The sequence below is a fragment of the Candida oxycetoniae genome (genome assembly GCF_023343755.2).
Source record: "Candida oxycetoniae strain CBS 10844 chromosome Unknown scaffold32, whole genome shotgun sequence".
In the NCBI taxonomy this organism is placed as follows: Eukaryota; Fungi; Ascomycota; class Pichiomycetes; order Serinales; family Debaryomycetaceae; genus Lodderomyces; species Lodderomyces oxycetoniae.
In genome coordinates, this window is record NW_026055467.1 from 1 (window position 1) to 19,129 (window position 19,129).

A 19,129-nucleotide genomic window follows, 5' to 3' on the forward strand; every position below is an offset into this window, starting at 1 on the left:
CTCGATAGTGTCACTGCTCGATAGTGTCACTGCTCGATAGTGTCACTGCTCGATAGTATCAGAGCGAGATAATGTCAGTGTGCTCCACTCTCTCGCTCCGCTCGATAGTGTCGCCTCAATAGAGTAGAATCTAGTAGAGTAGAGGAGGAGACTAGCATAGTATAGTATAGTAAACTATAGATTATAGTAGACTATAGATTATAGTATATTCTAGTAGAACAATATAGTAGAGACCAGTGAATGAGAGTAGTGGAGTAAAAAACAATGGAGTAGAGTAGAGTAGAATCAAATGGGGTAGAATTTAATGAAGTAGAGTCTAGTAGAGTAGAGTCTAGTAGAATAGAGTCTAGTAGAGTCTAGTAGAGATTAAAGTAAAGTAGACGAGGAGATTAGAGGAGGAGACCAGCAGATGATAGTAGAAACACAGTAACACTTACAACACTATCGAGCGAAACTATCGACCGACACTATCGAGCGACACTATCGAGCGGAGCGAGATAGTGGAGCAACACTCAGTAGCTTGTTACAGCACTATCGAGCGAAACTATCGAGCGGAGCGAGATAGTGGAGAAAAACTCAGTAGCCTGTTACAGCACTATCTCTCTCTTCTTGGCAGTGTCGTTCAATAGCTTGATACAACACTATCTCAGTCTGCTCGATAGTATCGCTCGATAGTAGAGCAGCTCTCAATAGCTTGTTACAACACCATCTTGCTCTGCTCGATAGTGTCTCTCGATAATGCCGCTCAGTAGCTTGTTACAACACTATCGAACAAAGCGAAATAGTGTCGCTTGATAGTAGATCAGTACTCAGTAGCTTGTTACAACACTATCTCGCTCTACTCGATAGTGTTGCTCGATAGTGCCGCTCAGTAGCTTGTTACAACACTATCTCGCTTCACTCAATAGTATCGCTCGATAGTGGGACATCACTCAGTAGCTTGTTACAACACTATCTCGCTCTGCTCGATAGTGTCGCTCGATAGTAGAGCAGTACTCAATAGCTTTTAACAACACTATCTCGCTCTACTCGGCAGTACCGCTTGACAGTGCCGCTTAGTAGCTTATTACAACACTATCTCGCTCTGCTCGATCCGCTCAGTAGCTTATTTCAACACTATCGAGCAGAGCGAGATAGTGTTGCTCGATAGTGTTGCTCGATAGTAGAGCAACACTCAGTATTTTGCTACAACACTCTCTCGCTCCGCTTGAGAGTGTTACTCGATAGTGTTGCTCGATAGTGTTGCTCGATAGTGTTGCTCGATAGTGTTGGTCGATAGTGTTGCTCAATAGTGTTGCTCGGACTTGTCATCCCCGTACATTAATTTCCTCTTCCAATCAACTTCTTTTTTCCATTCATCCAAATCAGGTAATTGCCGCACTAAAGTTATTCTTTATCAAAGAACCAATAATTTAATCTCGCTCTGGCCCGATATGGTCAAGAGCTAGTGGTGCTCGATATTGCTGCCCCGTGAAGTGCTAATACTGCTCGATATTGCTGCCCCGATATGGTCAAGATCAACACTATCTCGCTCTGCTCGATAGTGTTTTATGATAGTGTATGCGCTTACAAAAGCAACTAAAACAACATTATGCGCTTATACAAACCAACGGGCATTAACCATCCAATCAATTTTTCACCTCAAGCCACAAAAAAAGAAACCAAAAGAAAAAGAAATAGAATAATGCATACGCCTTGAATATAATCAACTCACCTTATTAAAGATGCAAAATATGCAACATGGAAAATGGCTAGAGTTTTCTTCGGATAACAATTAGCCACTTGGTTCCAGTTTCTTGACAAGAGAGACCCAAAAGTATGTAGCAGTATAAAAAGTATCTAGCAGTATAAAAAGATTAGTAGAATATACAAGTTTCCTCTCTCCTTCTCCTTCTCCTTCTCTTGTCAGTCAGATCAGATTCAAAATACCAAGTTATTCTTTATCTATGAATATGTCAGAAATTACATTAGGAAGATTTCTTTTCGAAAGATTGCACCAATTGAAAGTTGACACCATTTTCGGTGTGCCAGGTGATTTCAATTTGTCGCTTTTGGACAAGGTCTATGAGATTGACGGAATGAGATGGGCAGGTAATGCCAACGAATTGAATGCTGGTTACGCAGCAGACGGTTATGCCAGAGTTAAGGGTCTTTCAGCTGTTGTTTCCACTTTTGGTGTTGGTGAGTTATCATTGACCAATGCTATCGCCGGCTCATTCGCTGAACACTGTGCTGTTTTGAACGTTGTTGGTTTACCATCAGTCAATGCTCAAGCTAAGCAATTGTTATTGCACCACACTTTGGGTAACGGTGACTTTACTGTTTTCCACAGAATGTTCAAAAACATTAGTCAAACTAGTGCTTTCATCTCCGATATCAACTCGGCTCCTCACGAAATCGACAGATGTATCAGAGATGCCGTTATTTACCAAAGACCAGTCTATCTTGGTTTGCCATCCAACTTGGTCGACTTGATGGTTCCTTCTTCTCTTTTACAAACACCAATTGACTTGTCATTGAAACCAAATGACCCAGAAGCTCAAGAAGAAGTTATCGAAACCGTTAAGCAATTAATTTCACAAGCTACAAACCCTGTCATCTTGGTTGATGCTTGTGCTTCAAGACACAATTGTAAATCTGAAGTTGCTGCGTTAGTCGATGCTACTCAGTTCCCTGTTTTCACTACACCAATGGGTAAATCAGGTATCAATGAATCACACCCAAGATTCGGTGGTGTTTACGTGGGTTCATTATCAAGACCAGATGTTAAAGAAGCTGTCGAAAGCGCTGATTTGATCTTGTCTGTAGGTGCATTGTTATCTGACTTCAACACAGGTTCATTCTCATATGCTTACAAGACTAAGAACGTTGTTGAATTCCACTCAGATTACACCAAGATCAAACAAGCCACTTTCCCTGGTGTTCAAATGAAGGAAGCTTTAAACAAGTTGTTAGAAACAGTTAAATCATCAATTGACTCATCATATGAGCCAGTACCTGTACCAAGACAGAAATTGATCAACTCTCCAGCACCAGAGTCCACTCCATTAACTCAAGAATATCTTTGGACTAAAGTCAGCTCTTGGTTCGAAGAGGGCGATATCATAATCACAGAAACAGGTACATCTGCTTTCGGTATTGTCCAATCAAGATTCCCAAACAACACAATTGGTATCTCACAAGTTCTTTGGGGTTCGATTGGTTACACTGTTGGTGCTACTTGTGGTGCTGCAATGGCTGCTCAAGAAATTGATCCAAAGAAGAGAACTATCTTGTTCGTTGGTGATGGTTCATTACAATTAACCGTGCAAGAAATCTCCACATTATGTAAATGGGAATGTAACAACACCTACTTGTTTGTTCTTAACAATGATGGTTACACAATTGAAAGATTGATCCACGGTGAAACTGCTTCATACAATGATATTCAACCATGGAACAATTTGCAACTTTTGCCATTGTTCAATGCTAAAGATTACGAAACTATTAGAATTGGTACCGTTGGTGAATTGAACAAGTTGTTTGCCGACAAGGCTTTTGCTGTCCCAGACAAGATTAGAATGATCGAAGTTATGTTAGCTAGAATGGATGCTCCTGCTAACTTGGTTGCTCAAGCTAAATTATCTGAGCAAACCAATGCAGAAAGCGCTTAAGAGAATTGGGGGCTAGATGGTTAATAATAAAGATGGGAATGAAATAATAATAAAAATGGTTCTATATAAATAGCTCAAGAAGTCTGATAGAATTTATATGCAACGTTTAAGTAATGGTAATGGTTTTTCTTTGAACAAGTTCTTCTAATTTGTAGAGTTAAAGATACAATGTTTCTAAATGCAAAAGTCTGTTTATTATGGAAAGAGGTTTCACCCCTTCTATATATGTTGATCTAGTTTTCTCCAACTTTAGTGACATCCTTGAAATCCTCCACAAGTTGCAAACTCTTTAGTACATTCTCATCGTCAATAACTTTGTACATATCGATTGACTGTTGCACCCTGGAAACTCTAGATTCGTAACTATCCATATCGGATGTCATCTGGTATAAGAAAGGTTCATGCATTAATGGTGGAAATTCAACTGCATTTTTCTTATTGAATAAGCCAGCAGTCAGTTTCCCAAAAGTCAACTTCATAAGCTCCTTCTCATGAAACAAGGTGAATTTTCTTGACATCATATAACTGATCAAGATATCATCATTCAAAACAAGGTCTAATAAATCCTCATATTCGAAATCATTCACTTTTTCCAACTGTTCGTCCTTCAATGCAAATAAATATTCATGCAGTTCCTTGTATGGATTTTCATTCTTCCTTAAACCCAATATCTCTTTATCTGTAAACCAGTATGTGTGATTGGCAAGCCTATTATAATACAGGCTAGGCGAGTAGTATTGGACCCATTTATATCTATCTTTCAAAAAATAAAACAAGTCTTCTTCCTTCACCCACAATCGCAACTTGGGCAAAAACAAGTGGTTTGCAAACTTTTTTGAGGTTAAACCATGCTTGTATTCATCCTGTAACAATTTAGTAAACTTTTTAGGAACATATCCGATTTCGCCTTCAACAGTAGTCTTTACCAATGGAGACAATTCGTTGTATCTACTGAAATGATTATTCCTGCAGTTGTAAACTTTATACATTTCATTTAAAGCTTGCCAATTTCCTTGCTCTTCATTAAACCCATCGGGTAACTTCTTATTATAATAATCCAAATGTGCTTTCGAATTGGATAACGCAAGTGCCGTAATGTCTACATACATCCCGGTATCAACATCAATAAATCTGGCGTCTATGTTATTCAATCCATTACCTTTTTCTCTTAAGGTGATGAATGTTCCACAATCCAAAAAGTACCGGCCAAATCCTTCTTCAGGATCGCCAACTATCAAAGTTTGATTAAAATTCAAACTCAAGTTGTGTAGATCCATAATTGGAACTTGTACATCAATATCATTGTCCCAGGGAAAAGACAATCCATTCCAATACCAAGATAATAGCGAGCCATGGGCAATCCACGTTGTTATACCATTCTTTCTACAAAATGACAACCAAGCTCTGATTAGTCGATGCAAAGTCAAACCTTGTAGTTCAGTACCTAAAATTAACCCATTGAAAAACCGCCAATCGTAATGATCTCCATTATTAGTACCAAGAAGTCTAGCTTCATGAAAATATTTTGTTGCACCTCCATTGTCAACTTTGAATAAACTATACTCGAGGGATTCTTGATATGCAAGCTCTTTCTTTGATAGTTTCTCACCTCTTTCTACTCTTTCTGTAAAGTTCTTTAAGATTGCCTTACCATCAAAACGGAAACTTGATTCTGGTATAGAGTGTAGGTACTCATTCATGACCTTATCTGTGCTAGGCGGATGGTTGCGACAGAGTTTATGAAACTCCGTCAATACATCAATATTTCGACTTGCTGTATCCTTGAGGTACATCTCAGGTAATCCATTCTGTAACAATTTTCCATTACCACGAATAGCAACAGAGTATGAGCCCTGCTTAGATAGAAATATAATCTGTGAAGGTGGTGGAGCAAAAGCATAAAGGTACGATTTCCCAGTAAGTTTAGCCTTCAAAGGAGTCGTTCTTCCTGGATCTCGAAAAACATTAAACCCTGGATGGTTGGAATGCCCATCATTGTGGCTATCTCCAAGCTGTTCATTGGAAACGCACCACTCATTATGACCTGTCACGTCAGCAAACAAGTCGTCTTTCCTTTTGTGTCGAAGCCGTGACGAATTTTGCACCAGCTCGCTGTGATCTGAACTTGAATCTGAACTTGAATCTGAACTTGAATCTGAACTTGAATCTGAACTTGAATCTTTGCTTTGGTCTTTGCTTTGGTCTTTGCTTTGGTCTTTGCTTTGGTCTTTGCTTTGGTCTTTGCTTTGGTCTTTGCTTTGGTCTTTACCTTGGTCTTTACTTTTATCTTCATTTTGACTCTCAAGAGTTTTCTTTTCCCCCAGTTTTTCGTCGTCCCATTGCTTTTCCAATTCCTTCAATTTGCTTTCATTCGCTTTGGCTCGTTCATAGTCCTTCCATGCATCCAATATACTACAATTAACCTGAACACCAGTTGTCGCCTCCGCCACTAAATACTTATCTAAAGGAGACATATCAACCCAGTCATACCAATTAAATGGAATCTCTACTATAGTCTCTTGTACCGTTTCCAGTGCTTTTTCTGACAATTGCTGGTTTATGTAGTGATAATATAAGGCCAAAGTAAACCTCGGATCAAAAGGTTGTATTATTGGTTTCCCCAGTTTTTTCGTATAGTACAGTGGCACAGTTAGTTTTGTTTGTTGTTTTATATCAGTATCTGATAACCAGTACTTGTTTTCTATATCTACAGACTGTTTAATTTTGAAGATATCATCGATTTTGGAGTTAAACACAAGTTCTGGATTCAAAGTGTCATCAGTGAAATCTCCGTCACAGGCGTACATTTTATATAGCATATTATCAAACGAGTTGGGATTAGGTGTTAGCTGATTTATGAAATTTTGCCTTGAAGGTGTATATACGATAAACAGTAATGTAATGACAAATATGAGACAAGTTATTGCTATTAGTTGAACATTTCGTCGTATACTTCGATGTAGGCCCAATTTGGCACCTAGTCTATGAACAAACAACCGCAACAGTGACTCTGGTAGAAGACGGACCATGGTGAGTCTCTATATGATCCAATAGGGAAACGGGAGTTTACTTTCTAACTTTCAAACTTTCAAACTTTCTGATGAAGGAGTGATAATAAAAGTATTTTTCACTAGAGCCGTATACCAACAACCTCTTATATTACTCTTCAGTTAGCGTGTTGTCTCTGTAGACGCGTCGCTACTGTTATCCTTGTTGGCGTTAGCTGTTGTTACCGCTCCTTCCTGCCAGGTGTCACTGTTATTATACTGGTTATTGATATTTCAACTTCGAGCAATGATGTCCGTGTGAGAGTTAATATTCCGCTATACATATACTATAAGCCTGTATGCATAAACATTTACCATGCATAACGTGTTATACATGTAATAAATGCTAAATGTATTATTTGATGATGAATAATAATAATTTATTATATCTCAATGTATAAAAATATTATTATTATTTGAATATGTATATATATATATATATATATATATATATATATAGGTGCTATCTCCAATACCCCCTGAAGATAACTCCTAACGTAGTAAAGTAATATATTGATAGTAGAATAAAATTGTATTTAGTGGAATAAATATTAATAGTGGAGAAAATCATGTTTCGTAGAGCCTACTTGACAAGTGCTACCAAAGGTATTGTAGTTGCAACTGGCCAAGAGACAATACCAAGAAAGTATAGTGAAAACTAATAGTAAATAGTTAGACAGCTATTAATTTAGTTCCTGTAGTAAGGAGGATTGCCTCTCTACGTCACATCTCTCCGCCATATGGAATTTTTATAATAGTTGCAAATTTTTCACATCTGCATTAGATGTTGAAGCATTTTCAAAGGGGAACTAAGGAGACAGCAAGACCAAGACCAAGACCAAGACCAAGAGAGAGAATGAGCTGATGAAGATAACCTTCTCCACTTTGTTTCAAAACTAGACACCATTTTTTTTTTTTTCACTTTCTTTTTGAAGATTTTTAGTTTGAAAGTTTTTTCTTATTCTGCATGAATTAGGAGCCATTGGCATTGTAACAAAAGTCATGCGAGCGCAAAAGCCCAATAGGCAACGAGCTTCAGTGTTTAGTAAGAGGGAAAAAAAAAGTACTCTAAGCTTCACAAGATGGCTTACTTGTTTCGTATTAAACGGCATACATTAATTTCTAAGCCATTGGCTATTGGCAGTGCCCCCTTTGCTTAAAAAAAATTAATTAAGAGAATTCGCGTTGCCTTTTAGCACAAAAATAAGCAACACTATCGAGCAGAGCGAGATAGTGTTGTATCAAGCTACAAAGTGTTGCCCCACTATCGAGCAGAGCGACACTATCGAGCAGAGCGAGATAGTGTCGCTCGATAGTGCTGTAACAAGCTACAAAGTGTTGCTCCACTATCGAGCAACACTCTCTCGCTCTGCTTGAGAGTGTTGTAGCAAGATATAAGGTGTTGTAACAAGCTACAAAGGATTGCTCCACTATCGAACAGAGTGAGATATAGCTAGTCAGTTACTCCACTATCGAGCAGAGTGAGATATCACTAGTCACAGCTACTCCACTATTTCGCTCTGCTCCCTAGTGTTGGAACTGACAGGTGTATATATGTCTCTTGGTACACATGGGTTTGGGGGTATCATTTATATATTTAGTAGGTGTACCCAGTTATATTTAGTAGGTGTGCCCAGTTATATATCTCTTTCCGTTGTTAGTAACTACCATTACATTTTGGCAATGCTTTGCATTTTTCACTACTATACTATACTATAATTTTATTTAAAGCTATACTATGCTACAGTTTTCTTTAAAGCTAGTATTCTTCCCCGACTCAATATGGTTGTCTCTATAAATATTCGTGCATTCCCTAGATGATTGTGCATTATCCAGATGGTTGTTTGTGCATTATCCAGATGGTTGTTTGTGCATTATCCAGATGGTTGTTTGTGCATTATCCAGATGGTTGTTTGTGCATTATCCAGATGGTTGTTTGTGCATTATCCAGATGGTTGTCTCTACACCTCTATAGCTGTCTCTACATTTCTATGGTTGTCTCTACATTTCTATATGGTTGTTTGTGCATTCTAGAGTTGTAGTTTTGTCCATGTTTCAAGGGTGTTGCAACCTCTCTATTCGGGAGTCATTAAAAAACATCACAAAGAGTCAACTTGGCAGAATGTTGCAATTGGTTATAATGAAACATTAATGTAAAGTTTAAACCAAACCCGTACGTAGAAAGCTTGAAAATGGTCTTAGCACTAGGCATTTAGCAACCTTGTGTTCCGGTCCCATTTTCTGATTTTTATTCTTGACTAATCATCTTTCAAGTAGATTGCCTGATTCTTCAATGTTGTACTTCATCCCCTTTAATTGATCTATTTTTGTCAATACAGCAATACCATCAAAATAAAGGGGTTGGGCTTTTGTGTGGCTCCCATTTACTAATGCTAGTGTCAATTATCAATTGCCCAATGCTAGTATCAATTATCAATCGTTTCCAATCAATACATTTTTGGATCAACAATCGTGTCTTCTTGATTCTTCGTCGATGAGTTGCCCAATATGGTAATAGTGCGGCTCAATTCAAGATCAAGATTTGAAAAAAAAAGAGCCATTATCATTGTATCTAGGGGCTACATCTGAAGGCTACATCTAGGGGCTACATCTGAAGGCTACATCTAGGGGCTTCATCTAGGGGCTACATCTGAAGGCTACATCTGAAGGCTACATCTAGGGGCTTCATCTAGGGGCTACATCTGAAGGCTACATCTGAAGGCTACATCTAGGAGCTACATCTAGGAGCTACATCTAGGGGCTACATCTGAAGGCTACATCTGAAGGCTACATCATTGCATCTAGGGGCTTCATCTGGGGGCTACACCTGAGGGCTACAAGTGAAGGCTTTATTATCACATCTAGGGGCTACACGCAAAGACCACATTTGAGAGCTTCATCAAACAGTTCTAGCTTCGAATAAGAATCTTTGGTTCGATATTGTTGTGGAGTAAAAGTTAGATTGTTTAAACTCCTCCTCCTCCACTTTGGTGCATTGGCAATTCCTCCTCAAATGAACTCGAGAAAACTTAGATCTAGAAACTCAACCTCTAGTATATCAAAACCATGTTACTTTGACTTTACCAACCTCAGCTGGTTTGTTCAGGACATTTTATTTGATAAACATGCTCAGTCTCCATTATTTGAGTACTATAAAAACGAAGAGGAAATTACTATAAAACCAATGCCAACGAATGCAGTTGCACTTGCCCATTCCACCGTTACCCCCTTCTCCAAAAATGACCCCTTGTCTGACTCCATATACTTGATATTTCATCGGAAAATGAAAAAGGATGAGAAGCAAATCTTTAATGATGAGAAAATAAGACACTTGGCGGAACTAGATACACTTCAACACTATTCGCGGTTGCTAGCCCTGGATGATTGGATTAAATATCTTCCAGAAATTACAAAAATCAAAGACCCAATGAGCCTAGAGGAGTTGGAGTACAAAAGAGAGTTGACACAAACAGAGATTCAAAATGTGCTTAGCAATCAAGCTCAATTAAGGAAAAAGATGGACCAGTTTACAACTATGATGAAAAAAGAAGCAAAACAAACGAGTAGGGACGATGGTAGTGGTGAACAACAAGCAAAAGAAGAAGAAGAAGAAGAAGAAGAAGAAGAAGAAGAAGAAGAAGAAGAAGACCGAAAAATAAAAGAAAAAGATAATGATAATGAGTACACAATTGCAATGGAAAACACTAAAAGGATAGAAAAGGGCCAATCAAGAGTATCCGTGAAAAAACAAATTAGCAGCAAATCAAAAAAGTCCCGCTTGGAACCGACGAAACCACCATTAAAACTTCTGGGTCATAAAACAATACTGAAAACACGTTGTAAATTAGACGACTTGGTCAATCCCATTGATGTCAAACTATTGGTTAGCGATACTCCAGAGAGTTTTCTATTTGGATGCGATTTACAAGACATGCCCGTTTCTTCAAAGGGATTTCAGCTACCTCAAAGTTTACGGAGAATGTGTAAATAAACAAAATAAATAAATAAAGATATACTAGCTTCCTATCTCCTCCCCCAACCCCCAACCCCACATCAAGTTTCCTTTTGCGAAATCTACTCAATATTCATCTATCACTTTTTTCACTTCCTCAATTAGAAAAGACATGTTTGATTCTTCATTAATATTATTGTATATCCATGCTAATGGTAAAGCATCTTTTATTGGGCTGGAAAGAAAAGTTTCATACTTTTTGAGTAGGTATATTCCCAATGCCCAGTTGAACATCTCTCTTTGATCAGAAACACTCTTTGATTTCAAATCAAATAGAAAATCAGATGCATGTGCCTGGATTACTGGTTGCAAATGCTGAGTAATAATGTTCACTTCCTCAGCAGATTTCAATTGTAAACGAGCCATTCTTTCAATAACAAAAATCAACAATTTCAATTCGTGTTCCTGGTTGGAACTTTCCGGTTTCAATACTAGCATCCTTGTCAATGCTTTAATTAGTTTAGTTCTTGATGCTTTATAATCATGCGCCGCTTGGTGCAATAATTGGAAAAAATTAGGTGCAATCATCTTTGATGAAAACGCTAACCGCAAACCATCCTGATATCTCGAATCAACTACTGATCTGAACTTGTCAAAAATACTCTTGTATAGCTCATTCGCCGCACGCTGCAATGGCATGATAGGCGATCCTTGCAACGCAATTAATGTAGGTGTACATTCAATAGGATTTGCAAAACCCAAATCCAAGGCTATTTTAACAAATCCAAATGGCATAAACGCCATCGACCCATCATCCAAAAGACAAAGCCTCAATATTTGACCAAGAAACCTTTCAACGAGAACTATACACGCTTTATGTTGAACATCGGTAATTACTTGCTCTCCTTTTCCATTTTCTTTCAAAAAAGTATTAAGCTCTTCAACCATGCCCTTTTTGAGTTCAAAATCCGACTCACTTTCAAACGCAGAGTCTAATAAATTCAAAACAGCGTCAGTTAATAAGTAATGAGGATAGCTTGAAGTGCAAGCAATAATGCTGGGATACGCCACCCGTTTAATTGTAATTGGCACTTTTTTGGGAGTAGTAAATATCATAATGTACCTCACCATTAGTGTCACAATAGACTCCTGAGGATTCAAAAATTTTCGCTCATGGAACTGGGAATCTAAGCTTTCCAAATGGCAGTATTTCCCAAGAAATGATAGTAACTGAAGGAGAATATTTATGATTAATGGGTCATTTGATGTGTAATGCTTCTTGATCAAATTCATTGTTGATATAGTAGCATTTACAATTTTGTACTCAGTCATGCTGTACTTTGTCAATGCATACAATGTTGGAACAACATAAATCAATTGTCTCCTTGTTAGATTGTGCAATTTTTTGAAAAAGAAATTCGTCACCTCTTCAATAAACGTTCCTCTAAACAGCTTAAGCGTTTCGGTTCCAACTTTCAAAACACGTAAAGCATATATATACCCTTCAGTCCAGAAATTTGTCTCTTCAAACAAAAATGGTTTTAGCAGGTCGAGCATGTCCTGGTTAATTATTGAGGGCATAGTAGTGGTGAAAACAGACACCATTCTCATAGCCTCATCTTTATCAATATCAATATCATTTATAACCTCAAGTATAGCAATATCAACATACTTTGAAACTAGTATAGTTAATGCTGTTTTCGAAAACACAGAGTTGGTGAGAAACATCCTCAAGTTGTCCAAGTTATGGCTAACTGCTCCTTTTATCCAATCAGACGCACCTCTTTGATCGGGATTTGTAGGATTGAAGAATAAATGCAATAGTGCTTCAGTAGCCTCTGCTCGAACAGAGTCCTCCTCATCTGACAACTTTTCAAATATTTTCAAACTCGTCTTTCTTCTATTCTCGTTATCGAGTTGAGTATAAACGCTTGCGCATGCTCGAATACATTTCTTCCGCACTAATACACTAGGATCGCTCAATGATTTGAATAATGGAATTAATAATCTTTCCCCTTCTACTGGATGAGATTTGATGTATTTGCTAATGAAATCATGCATAGCGTCTCTCACCAGTGTTGCTTGATCTTGAAGTCTACTAGCTAAAGCTTTCTGAACTTGCATCGAGGACAACACAGCCGGCTTGTCTTCTGCTAAAACTGATAATGCTTTAATCGCTTTGCTTCTCGTTTTGGCTTTTGTTGAATTAAGCAGCTCTTGAATAAACTCGAGATAATCTTTATATAAGAAGGATCGCAATTCTCCTATTACCAATGAGGAATATGTTTTACTAACCATATCCCTAGATTTTGTTGTTAGTTCATCTTCAATAGCAAATCCAACAGACGACGTCAATTTCAGCTTTAAACAGGCAAATGCATTACTCTTGTCAAAGCCTAGACAATTTTCTAGGATTTTGAGAGCCGTTTTCTCATCGATCTTTTCTTCAGTAAATTCTGCTCTAACGATTCTTTCAGAAAACGATATCAAAAAATCAAAAATTTGTAGCTCACCTGGTTTAGATTCATTCTTTGACTCTTTTAATATATTCAAACTTGCTGCCATACAGCTCAATAAAAGTAACTCAGAAGCAATCCATTCTGGAAAAAAACTCAATTTCCATAAATCTTCTACAAAAATTAGAAATTGCTCTGACCTAGTTGTAGGACTTTCTTGCATCAGCTTGATTAGCTCTATTGCTATATGGTTGGCTATTCCCAAAGGGTTTTCCGAGCAATTTACAAAACTATTCAACAAAACAGTAAATAATTGTGTTTGAAAACCTCTTTCGACTTTGAACCTTCTTGCAGTAATTCGTTTTCCTGATAAGGCTGGGAAACAGGACAAAACTTCAAACAAAATAAATGGTTGCTGATCAGGTAGATTTTTGTAGATGGAAGTTAGACATGACGTAGCAGCAACAGGAAGTACATCCAGTGGTATAGCAGCAACAGCTTCATTATTGTTGTTGTTGTTGTTGTTATTGTGATGATCCTTCTCCTCCCCCAGTAATGCTAATTCCACACAGGTTAGCTCGAGTTTCGTCAAATGACTATCATCAAACGGTCGTAGATTCGTGATTGATGCTAGATACTTTAATGCATTGCTTGTCTCTGTCACAACTGTTTGAGACTGTTGCAAACAGTCTTTTTCTGAAACCACAACTAATTCATCATTGAGAGGGGACAAATATTTACAGACATTCAACTCAATGCTCTCAATAATAATATCAGTGTATTTATACTTGACATCTGCCGTTTTCAAAATCAACAATAAACAATTTATACCAAAAACCGATTTCAACAATTGCGGCAAATTAGACTTGAAATCTTCAAAGTTGGACACGGAGCATTTACTCAAGGTCTCATAAGTCAGCTTCAAATTGGTTTTACAAAGTTCCTGAACGCAAATTAAATCTCTTGTATCACTTGCCAGTAATTGTCGTCCTCCTCCTAGGTTGGACAATGTTTCACATAGTGAAGCCAAGCGTTCCCAAGTTACTTCAACTTCACTTTTCTGCGATTTGTTCAAAAACAAAGCAAACTTGCCCATTTCCGTCTTGTGTCGTGTTTCAATAGACTGTTGCGGGATGTGAACCACCTTTACCGGTTCCTCTTTTGGCTCTTTTGATTCTTTTGGTTCTTTTGGCTCTTTTGTCTCTTTTGGTTCTTTTGGCTCTTTTGGTTCTTTTGGCTCCTCTTCTAAACTCAAGCTCCTCACCTTTGATGCTTCTTTTTCAAACTTTTTAAAATACTTTAGCTTATGTCGCTGGATATAGTCGGGGTCATCTATTGGATATTTCTTTCGTAGTGATAACCTTCTGGTTTGCACAAATTCATCTTGCTCAACAAGAACCTGGGTTTTCCCGAGTTTTTCCCTTGCCAAGACCCTAGCTTCAAACTCGTCTGTATACTCAAATTTTGCTTCATTGAGCACTTGTTCCTTAGAAGAAACCATAAACTCAACATGGTCCACCTCATCATCAACGAAATCAAGAAATTCCTCCTGACACGCAATTTGCAAATCCTTTGAGCACCAATCTTCCAGCACCAGCTCCCCTATTTCAACAAGTGGGGTTGTTCCAGAAAACACAGACGCGTCACTTTGAGGCGCTAACATCAGTAGATTCACCATGGGAACAACATTTTGCTTCGGTATTAGGTGAAGCAATGGCGCCGTCGCCAACACATCCTTGATATTTTCAGGTACCAACAGTTTATCACTCATCAAATATGCACACACCAACCCAAACAACACCTAAATACCCATCAAATAACCCACTAAACCAACCAAATCCTCTAAACCTACAACTCACCTTCTTGTCCATCGGCGGGGGGGCCTTTTACCAAAAATTGAAAAAAATTTCCCAATCGGGTTATTGTCGCGAAAATAACAGCTAAAAGAGACACGACACCGGAAAAATTGACTCCACATATGGTAGCAGTAGAGACATATGGTAGCAGTAGAGACATATGGTAGCAGCGTCAAGTCACAAGATATGTTGCAATTTTTCCGATAATTTTTCAATTGAATAGAGAGGAGGGAGGGAGGAGGAAAGAGGAGGAAGGGAGGAAAGGAAGGAAGGAACGGAAGGAAAGGAAGGTGTAGGAGAAATCGCTTGGCTTGAGAGGATAGAGTTTGTTTTCGGTGTGTATATTGATTATTTCCTTTTACAAATGGTTGGCAATAGAGATATAAGTCTAACAAAGGAGCATATCGAGTTTTTGAACCAGCGTTTAGTCACTTTTTCGCCTCAGGACTTGATAAAATGGGCTTATTTCACATTCCCCAATTTGTATCAAACCACGGCGTTTGGATTGACGGGGTTGGCTATAACTGATATGATATCGAAAATTTCCAATTGTAAGATTGAGTTGATCTTTTTAGATACCTTGTATCATTTCCCACAAACTTATGAGTTATTAGAGCGTGTTCAAGAAAAGTACCCTGATTTGTTAATCCACGTGTTTAAGCCGCTCGGGGTCGAGACAGAAGCTGAGTTTGTAGGTAAATATGGTGACCAGTTATGGGAAACAAATGACAAGTATTATGACTACCTAGTCAAAGTCGAACCAAGCCAAAGAGCGTATAAGAATTTAAACGTGAATGTTGTCCTCACAGGAAGAAGAAAATCCCAAGGTGGTTCAAGATCACAATTATCAATATTGGAAAAGGATGAAGCGAATAATATTATCAAAATCAACCCATTATGGAATTGGGATTTCAACCAAGTCAAAAATTACATTGACGAAAATAATGTACCGTTTAATGAATTGTTAAACTTGGGCTATAAGTCGATTGGTGACTGGCATTCTACTGTTCCAGTGGCCGACGGCGAGGATGAAAGAAGTGGGAGGTGGAAGGACAAGGTGAAAACAGAGTGCGGAATTCATATAGCAAAGGACTTTGCTCATTTTAGATTGAGCGACACTATCGAGCGAAGCGAGATAGTGGAGAAAGACTAGACAGACTATCGACACTATCGACACTATCGAGCACACTAGCTGCCACCGACACTCTCCTCTCTCTCCCCTACTCTCTAGACTAGACAAGTGAAAGGAGTCTAATCGACACTATCGAGCACACTAGCTGCCACCGACACTCTCCTCTCTCTCCCCTACTCTCTAGACTAGACGAGTGGAAGGAGTCAAAGCAATACAATCTCGCTTCGCTCGATAGTGGAGCACACTAGCTGACACCGACACTCTCCTCTCTCTCCCCTACTCTCTAGACTAGACGAGTGGAAGGAGTCAAAGCAATACAATCTCGCTTCGCTCGATAGTGGAGCACACTAGCTGACACCGACACTCTCCTCTCTCTCCCCTACTCTCTAGACTAGACGAGTGGAAGGAGTCAAAGCAATACAATCTCGCTTCGCTCGATAGTGGAGCACACTAGCTGCCACCGACACTCTCCTCTCTCTCCCCTAATCTCTAGACTAGACAAGTGAAACGAGTCTGAGCGACATAGTCTCGCTTCGCTCGATAGTGTTGCTTCCCTCGCTCGATAGTGGATCACACTCTATTCTACTCTCTTTTCTCTCTCGACTATAACAAGTTACAAAGTGTTGCTCCACTATCTCGCTTCGCTCGATAATGTTGATAGTGTTGATAGTGTTGCCCCTCCTTTCCTTATCTGGAAATATGCGCTTTTCAAATGTCACACAAAGACGTAAATTTACAGATGCGGAATTGATAAGGCATTTAAAGCAAACCGGAATTCATTCTACTTTTGAGTTTCTGACAAATAGAACTCCAAAGTGATGAAACGTTTGCTTTCCTTTTCAAACAGGATGTTAAGGGAACCTGTACAAAAACAGTGCAAATTTGCTGAAATTGACATATACCAAATATCGGCACTTGGTGAAATTGACATATACCAAATATCGGCACTTGGTGAAATTGACATATACCAAATATTGGCACTTGGTTTCATCTCCATCTTAATTTACTACTTTTTAATATATCCGATAACCTCGCCATTATGGAAAGTTCCCGGCCCTTATCTTTATAGAATATCCTATATTCCCAGCTTGAACCATCAAAGAAAACATAGATGGATAGAGAGAGTATACAATTTACACCAGCAATACGGGCCCCTTGTCATTCTATCTCCTAATGAACTAAGTGTAAATGGCTCGCAACAGTTTATCATTGACATATACTTGAAGAATTTCCCCAAATCCAAGTTTTACCAGAACTTCACCAACCATGGTTCAAAAGATAACTTATTCGCAACATTGACAAATGAGAAACATTTACATTATAAAAAGATGATCACGAGATTGTACAGCAAGAGCGCAATAATGTCAAGGGAAAATAACACGAGGGAAATATTGGTGGATACCACGAGAAAGTTAGTCAATGTGGTTCATCAAAGCTCTGTATCGGGTGAGCTACCGGACATATACTCAGTGAAACCGGAATTTAATCCTCGAGCAAAAAGTCATAAACAAGATTGGTTTAATAAGCTGAAAAAAAACCAAAGCGGGAAAAATTTAGGCATTGAAGTGTATACCTTATTTGGTGCATTTGCCATGGACGTGATCTCAAGGTTCGAATTGGGCATAAATAATGGGCTGGACTTGTTGTCAAATCCGGTAGAAAGAGAAATAATAATGAAGCATAGACAAGTGTCAAGTATGGGGTTTTGGACTAGTTTCATGCCGCAATTTTGGGTTCTTGCTGCGACGAAATTGATAAAAATGGCAGCTGATGATATTACCAAGTTCCAACTATCGTTATATGCCATTGCTGAAAAGAATCCTTATCCCACAACAAAAGGCAAGAATAGGACTACCCTAGAAACTCTAAAAAGCAACGGACTTGAAAAAGATTATGCATATTCGTTTCTTACCGATAATCTATTTGCTGGTCATGAAACCACAGCTACACAGTTATGCTACCTTACCGACCAGCAAATTCCAATTTACAACAACTCTTGAAACGGGAACTACTCGAAAATTTCGGCATACCCAATAATAAACTAGACGTTATTGATGACTTGGAAAAAATCGATCAACTCCAGTTTCTCAATTCGCTACTTTTAGAAAACTCGAGAGTACATGCCTCGATCCCTGGTGCAGAACCGCGAATAGTAGACAAAGAAGATTATTGTGTAAACGGTATCCATATCCCATTAGGAACAACAATATCGTGTCTTCCCTTTGCTCTTCATAGAGAACCCACAGTTTTCCCCAATGCGATGGCATTTGTTCCTCAAAGGTGGCTACCATACCCTCACGAACTGGAGACCACATATAAGATGCGATTAAAACAACAAAATAAATTCATGATGCCCTTTGGGAAGGGAATTAGAATGTGTTTGGGAATGAACTTGGCTCAGCTCGAAATAAAGCTTGTTATAGCCAATTTATACTGGCACTACTCATCTCAACTCGATCCTGATTGGTGTCACGTGACTCAAGATAATACACCCATCAAGTTAGGTAGCAAATGGCAAGGCTCAAATAGAACAGATCAAGAAATGATGTGTATGAACGATGCATATACTACGAACCCGGTGAATGATGAGTGTTGGTTGCGTTGGTTTGAGCACGACACTAGCGAGCAAAGCGAGATAGTGGAGCAGCACTGAACGACACTAGCGAGCAAAGCGAGATAGTGGAGCACACTGAACAACACTAGCGAAAAGGATATAATCAATCCCGTGTGTAGCATCTAAAGCATGTTGGTAGCAGCTAGTGTGTTCCACTATCTCGCTCTGCTCGATAGTGCACTGTGAAGCATCTAAAGCATGCAGATAATAGTAAAAGCTAGTCAGTGGTGCTCCACTATCTCGCTCCGCTCGCTAGTGTCGTTCAGTGCTGCTCAACTATCTCGCTTCGCTCGATAGTGCACTGGTTTTGATTGGTTTTTTTTTTTGTGTGACACAACAAGGTTGCAAAAAAATTTACAACCAACCATTTTCCTTAATTTAGTCTACGTTAATCATTAGTGAACCTGTAGAACACGCTG

General features: G+C 38.7%; 6 protein-coding genes across 6 annotated transcripts; 4 read left to right on the forward strand and 2 right to left on the reverse strand. All coding sequences in view use genetic code 12, as the record gives it.

Annotated features, from left to right (window-relative positions):
* Positions 1 to 1,946: 1,946 nt before the first annotated feature.
* PDC11 (indolepyruvate decarboxylase 1) lies at positions 1,947 to 3,653 on the forward strand (the record flags this gene model as incomplete). The annotated part of the gene is made up of 1 exon (XM_049325010.1): positions 1,947 to 3,653. The coding sequence occupies one exon, from the start codon at positions 1,947 to 1,949 to the stop codon at positions 3,651 to 3,653; it is 1,707 nt and encodes a 568-aa protein (XP_049179245.1).
* A 233-nt stretch (positions 3,654 to 3,886) lies between these two features.
* MNN4 (Mnn4p) lies at positions 3,887 to 6,472 on the reverse strand (the record flags this gene model as incomplete). The annotated part of the gene is made up of 1 exon (XM_049325011.1): positions 3,887 to 6,472. The coding sequence occupies one exon, from the start codon at positions 6,470 to 6,472 to the stop codon at positions 3,887 to 3,889; it is 2,586 nt and encodes an 861-aa protein (XP_049179246.1).
* A 3,241-nt stretch (positions 6,473 to 9,713) lies between these two features.
* On the forward strand, positions 9,714 to 10,691 carry KGF56_003657 (uncharacterized protein; the record flags this gene model as incomplete). Its single annotated transcript, XM_049325012.1, has 1 exon — positions 9,714 to 10,691. One exon carries the CDS (start codon positions 9,714 to 9,716, stop codon positions 10,689 to 10,691), a length of 978 nt encoding a protein of 325 aa, XP_049179247.1.
* An 87-nt stretch (positions 10,692 to 10,778) lies between these two features.
* KGF56_003658 (cohesin-loading factor complex subunit) lies at positions 10,779 to 14,879 on the reverse strand (the record flags this gene model as incomplete). The annotated part of the gene is made up of 1 exon (XM_049325013.1): positions 10,779 to 14,879. One exon carries the CDS (start codon positions 14,877 to 14,879, stop codon positions 10,779 to 10,781), a length of 4,101 nt encoding a protein of 1,366 aa, XP_049179248.1.
* A 449-nt stretch (positions 14,880 to 15,328) lies between these two features.
* Positions 15,329 to 16,117, forward strand: MET16 (phosphoadenylyl-sulfate reductase (thioredoxin); the record flags this gene model as incomplete). Its single annotated transcript, XM_049325014.1, has 1 exon — positions 15,329 to 16,117. One exon carries the CDS (start codon positions 15,329 to 15,331, stop codon positions 16,115 to 16,117), a length of 789 nt encoding a protein of 262 aa, XP_049179249.1.
* An 827-nt stretch (positions 16,118 to 16,944) lies between these two features.
* On the forward strand, positions 16,945 to 18,749 carry KGF56_003660 (uncharacterized protein; the record flags this gene model as incomplete). Its single annotated transcript, XM_049325015.1, has 2 exons — positions 16,945 to 18,025; positions 18,142 to 18,749. 2 exons carry the CDS (start codon positions 16,945 to 16,947, stop codon positions 18,747 to 18,749), a joined length of 1,689 nt encoding a protein of 562 aa, XP_049179250.1.
* Between the last annotated feature and the right edge of the window lie 380 nt (positions 18,750 to 19,129).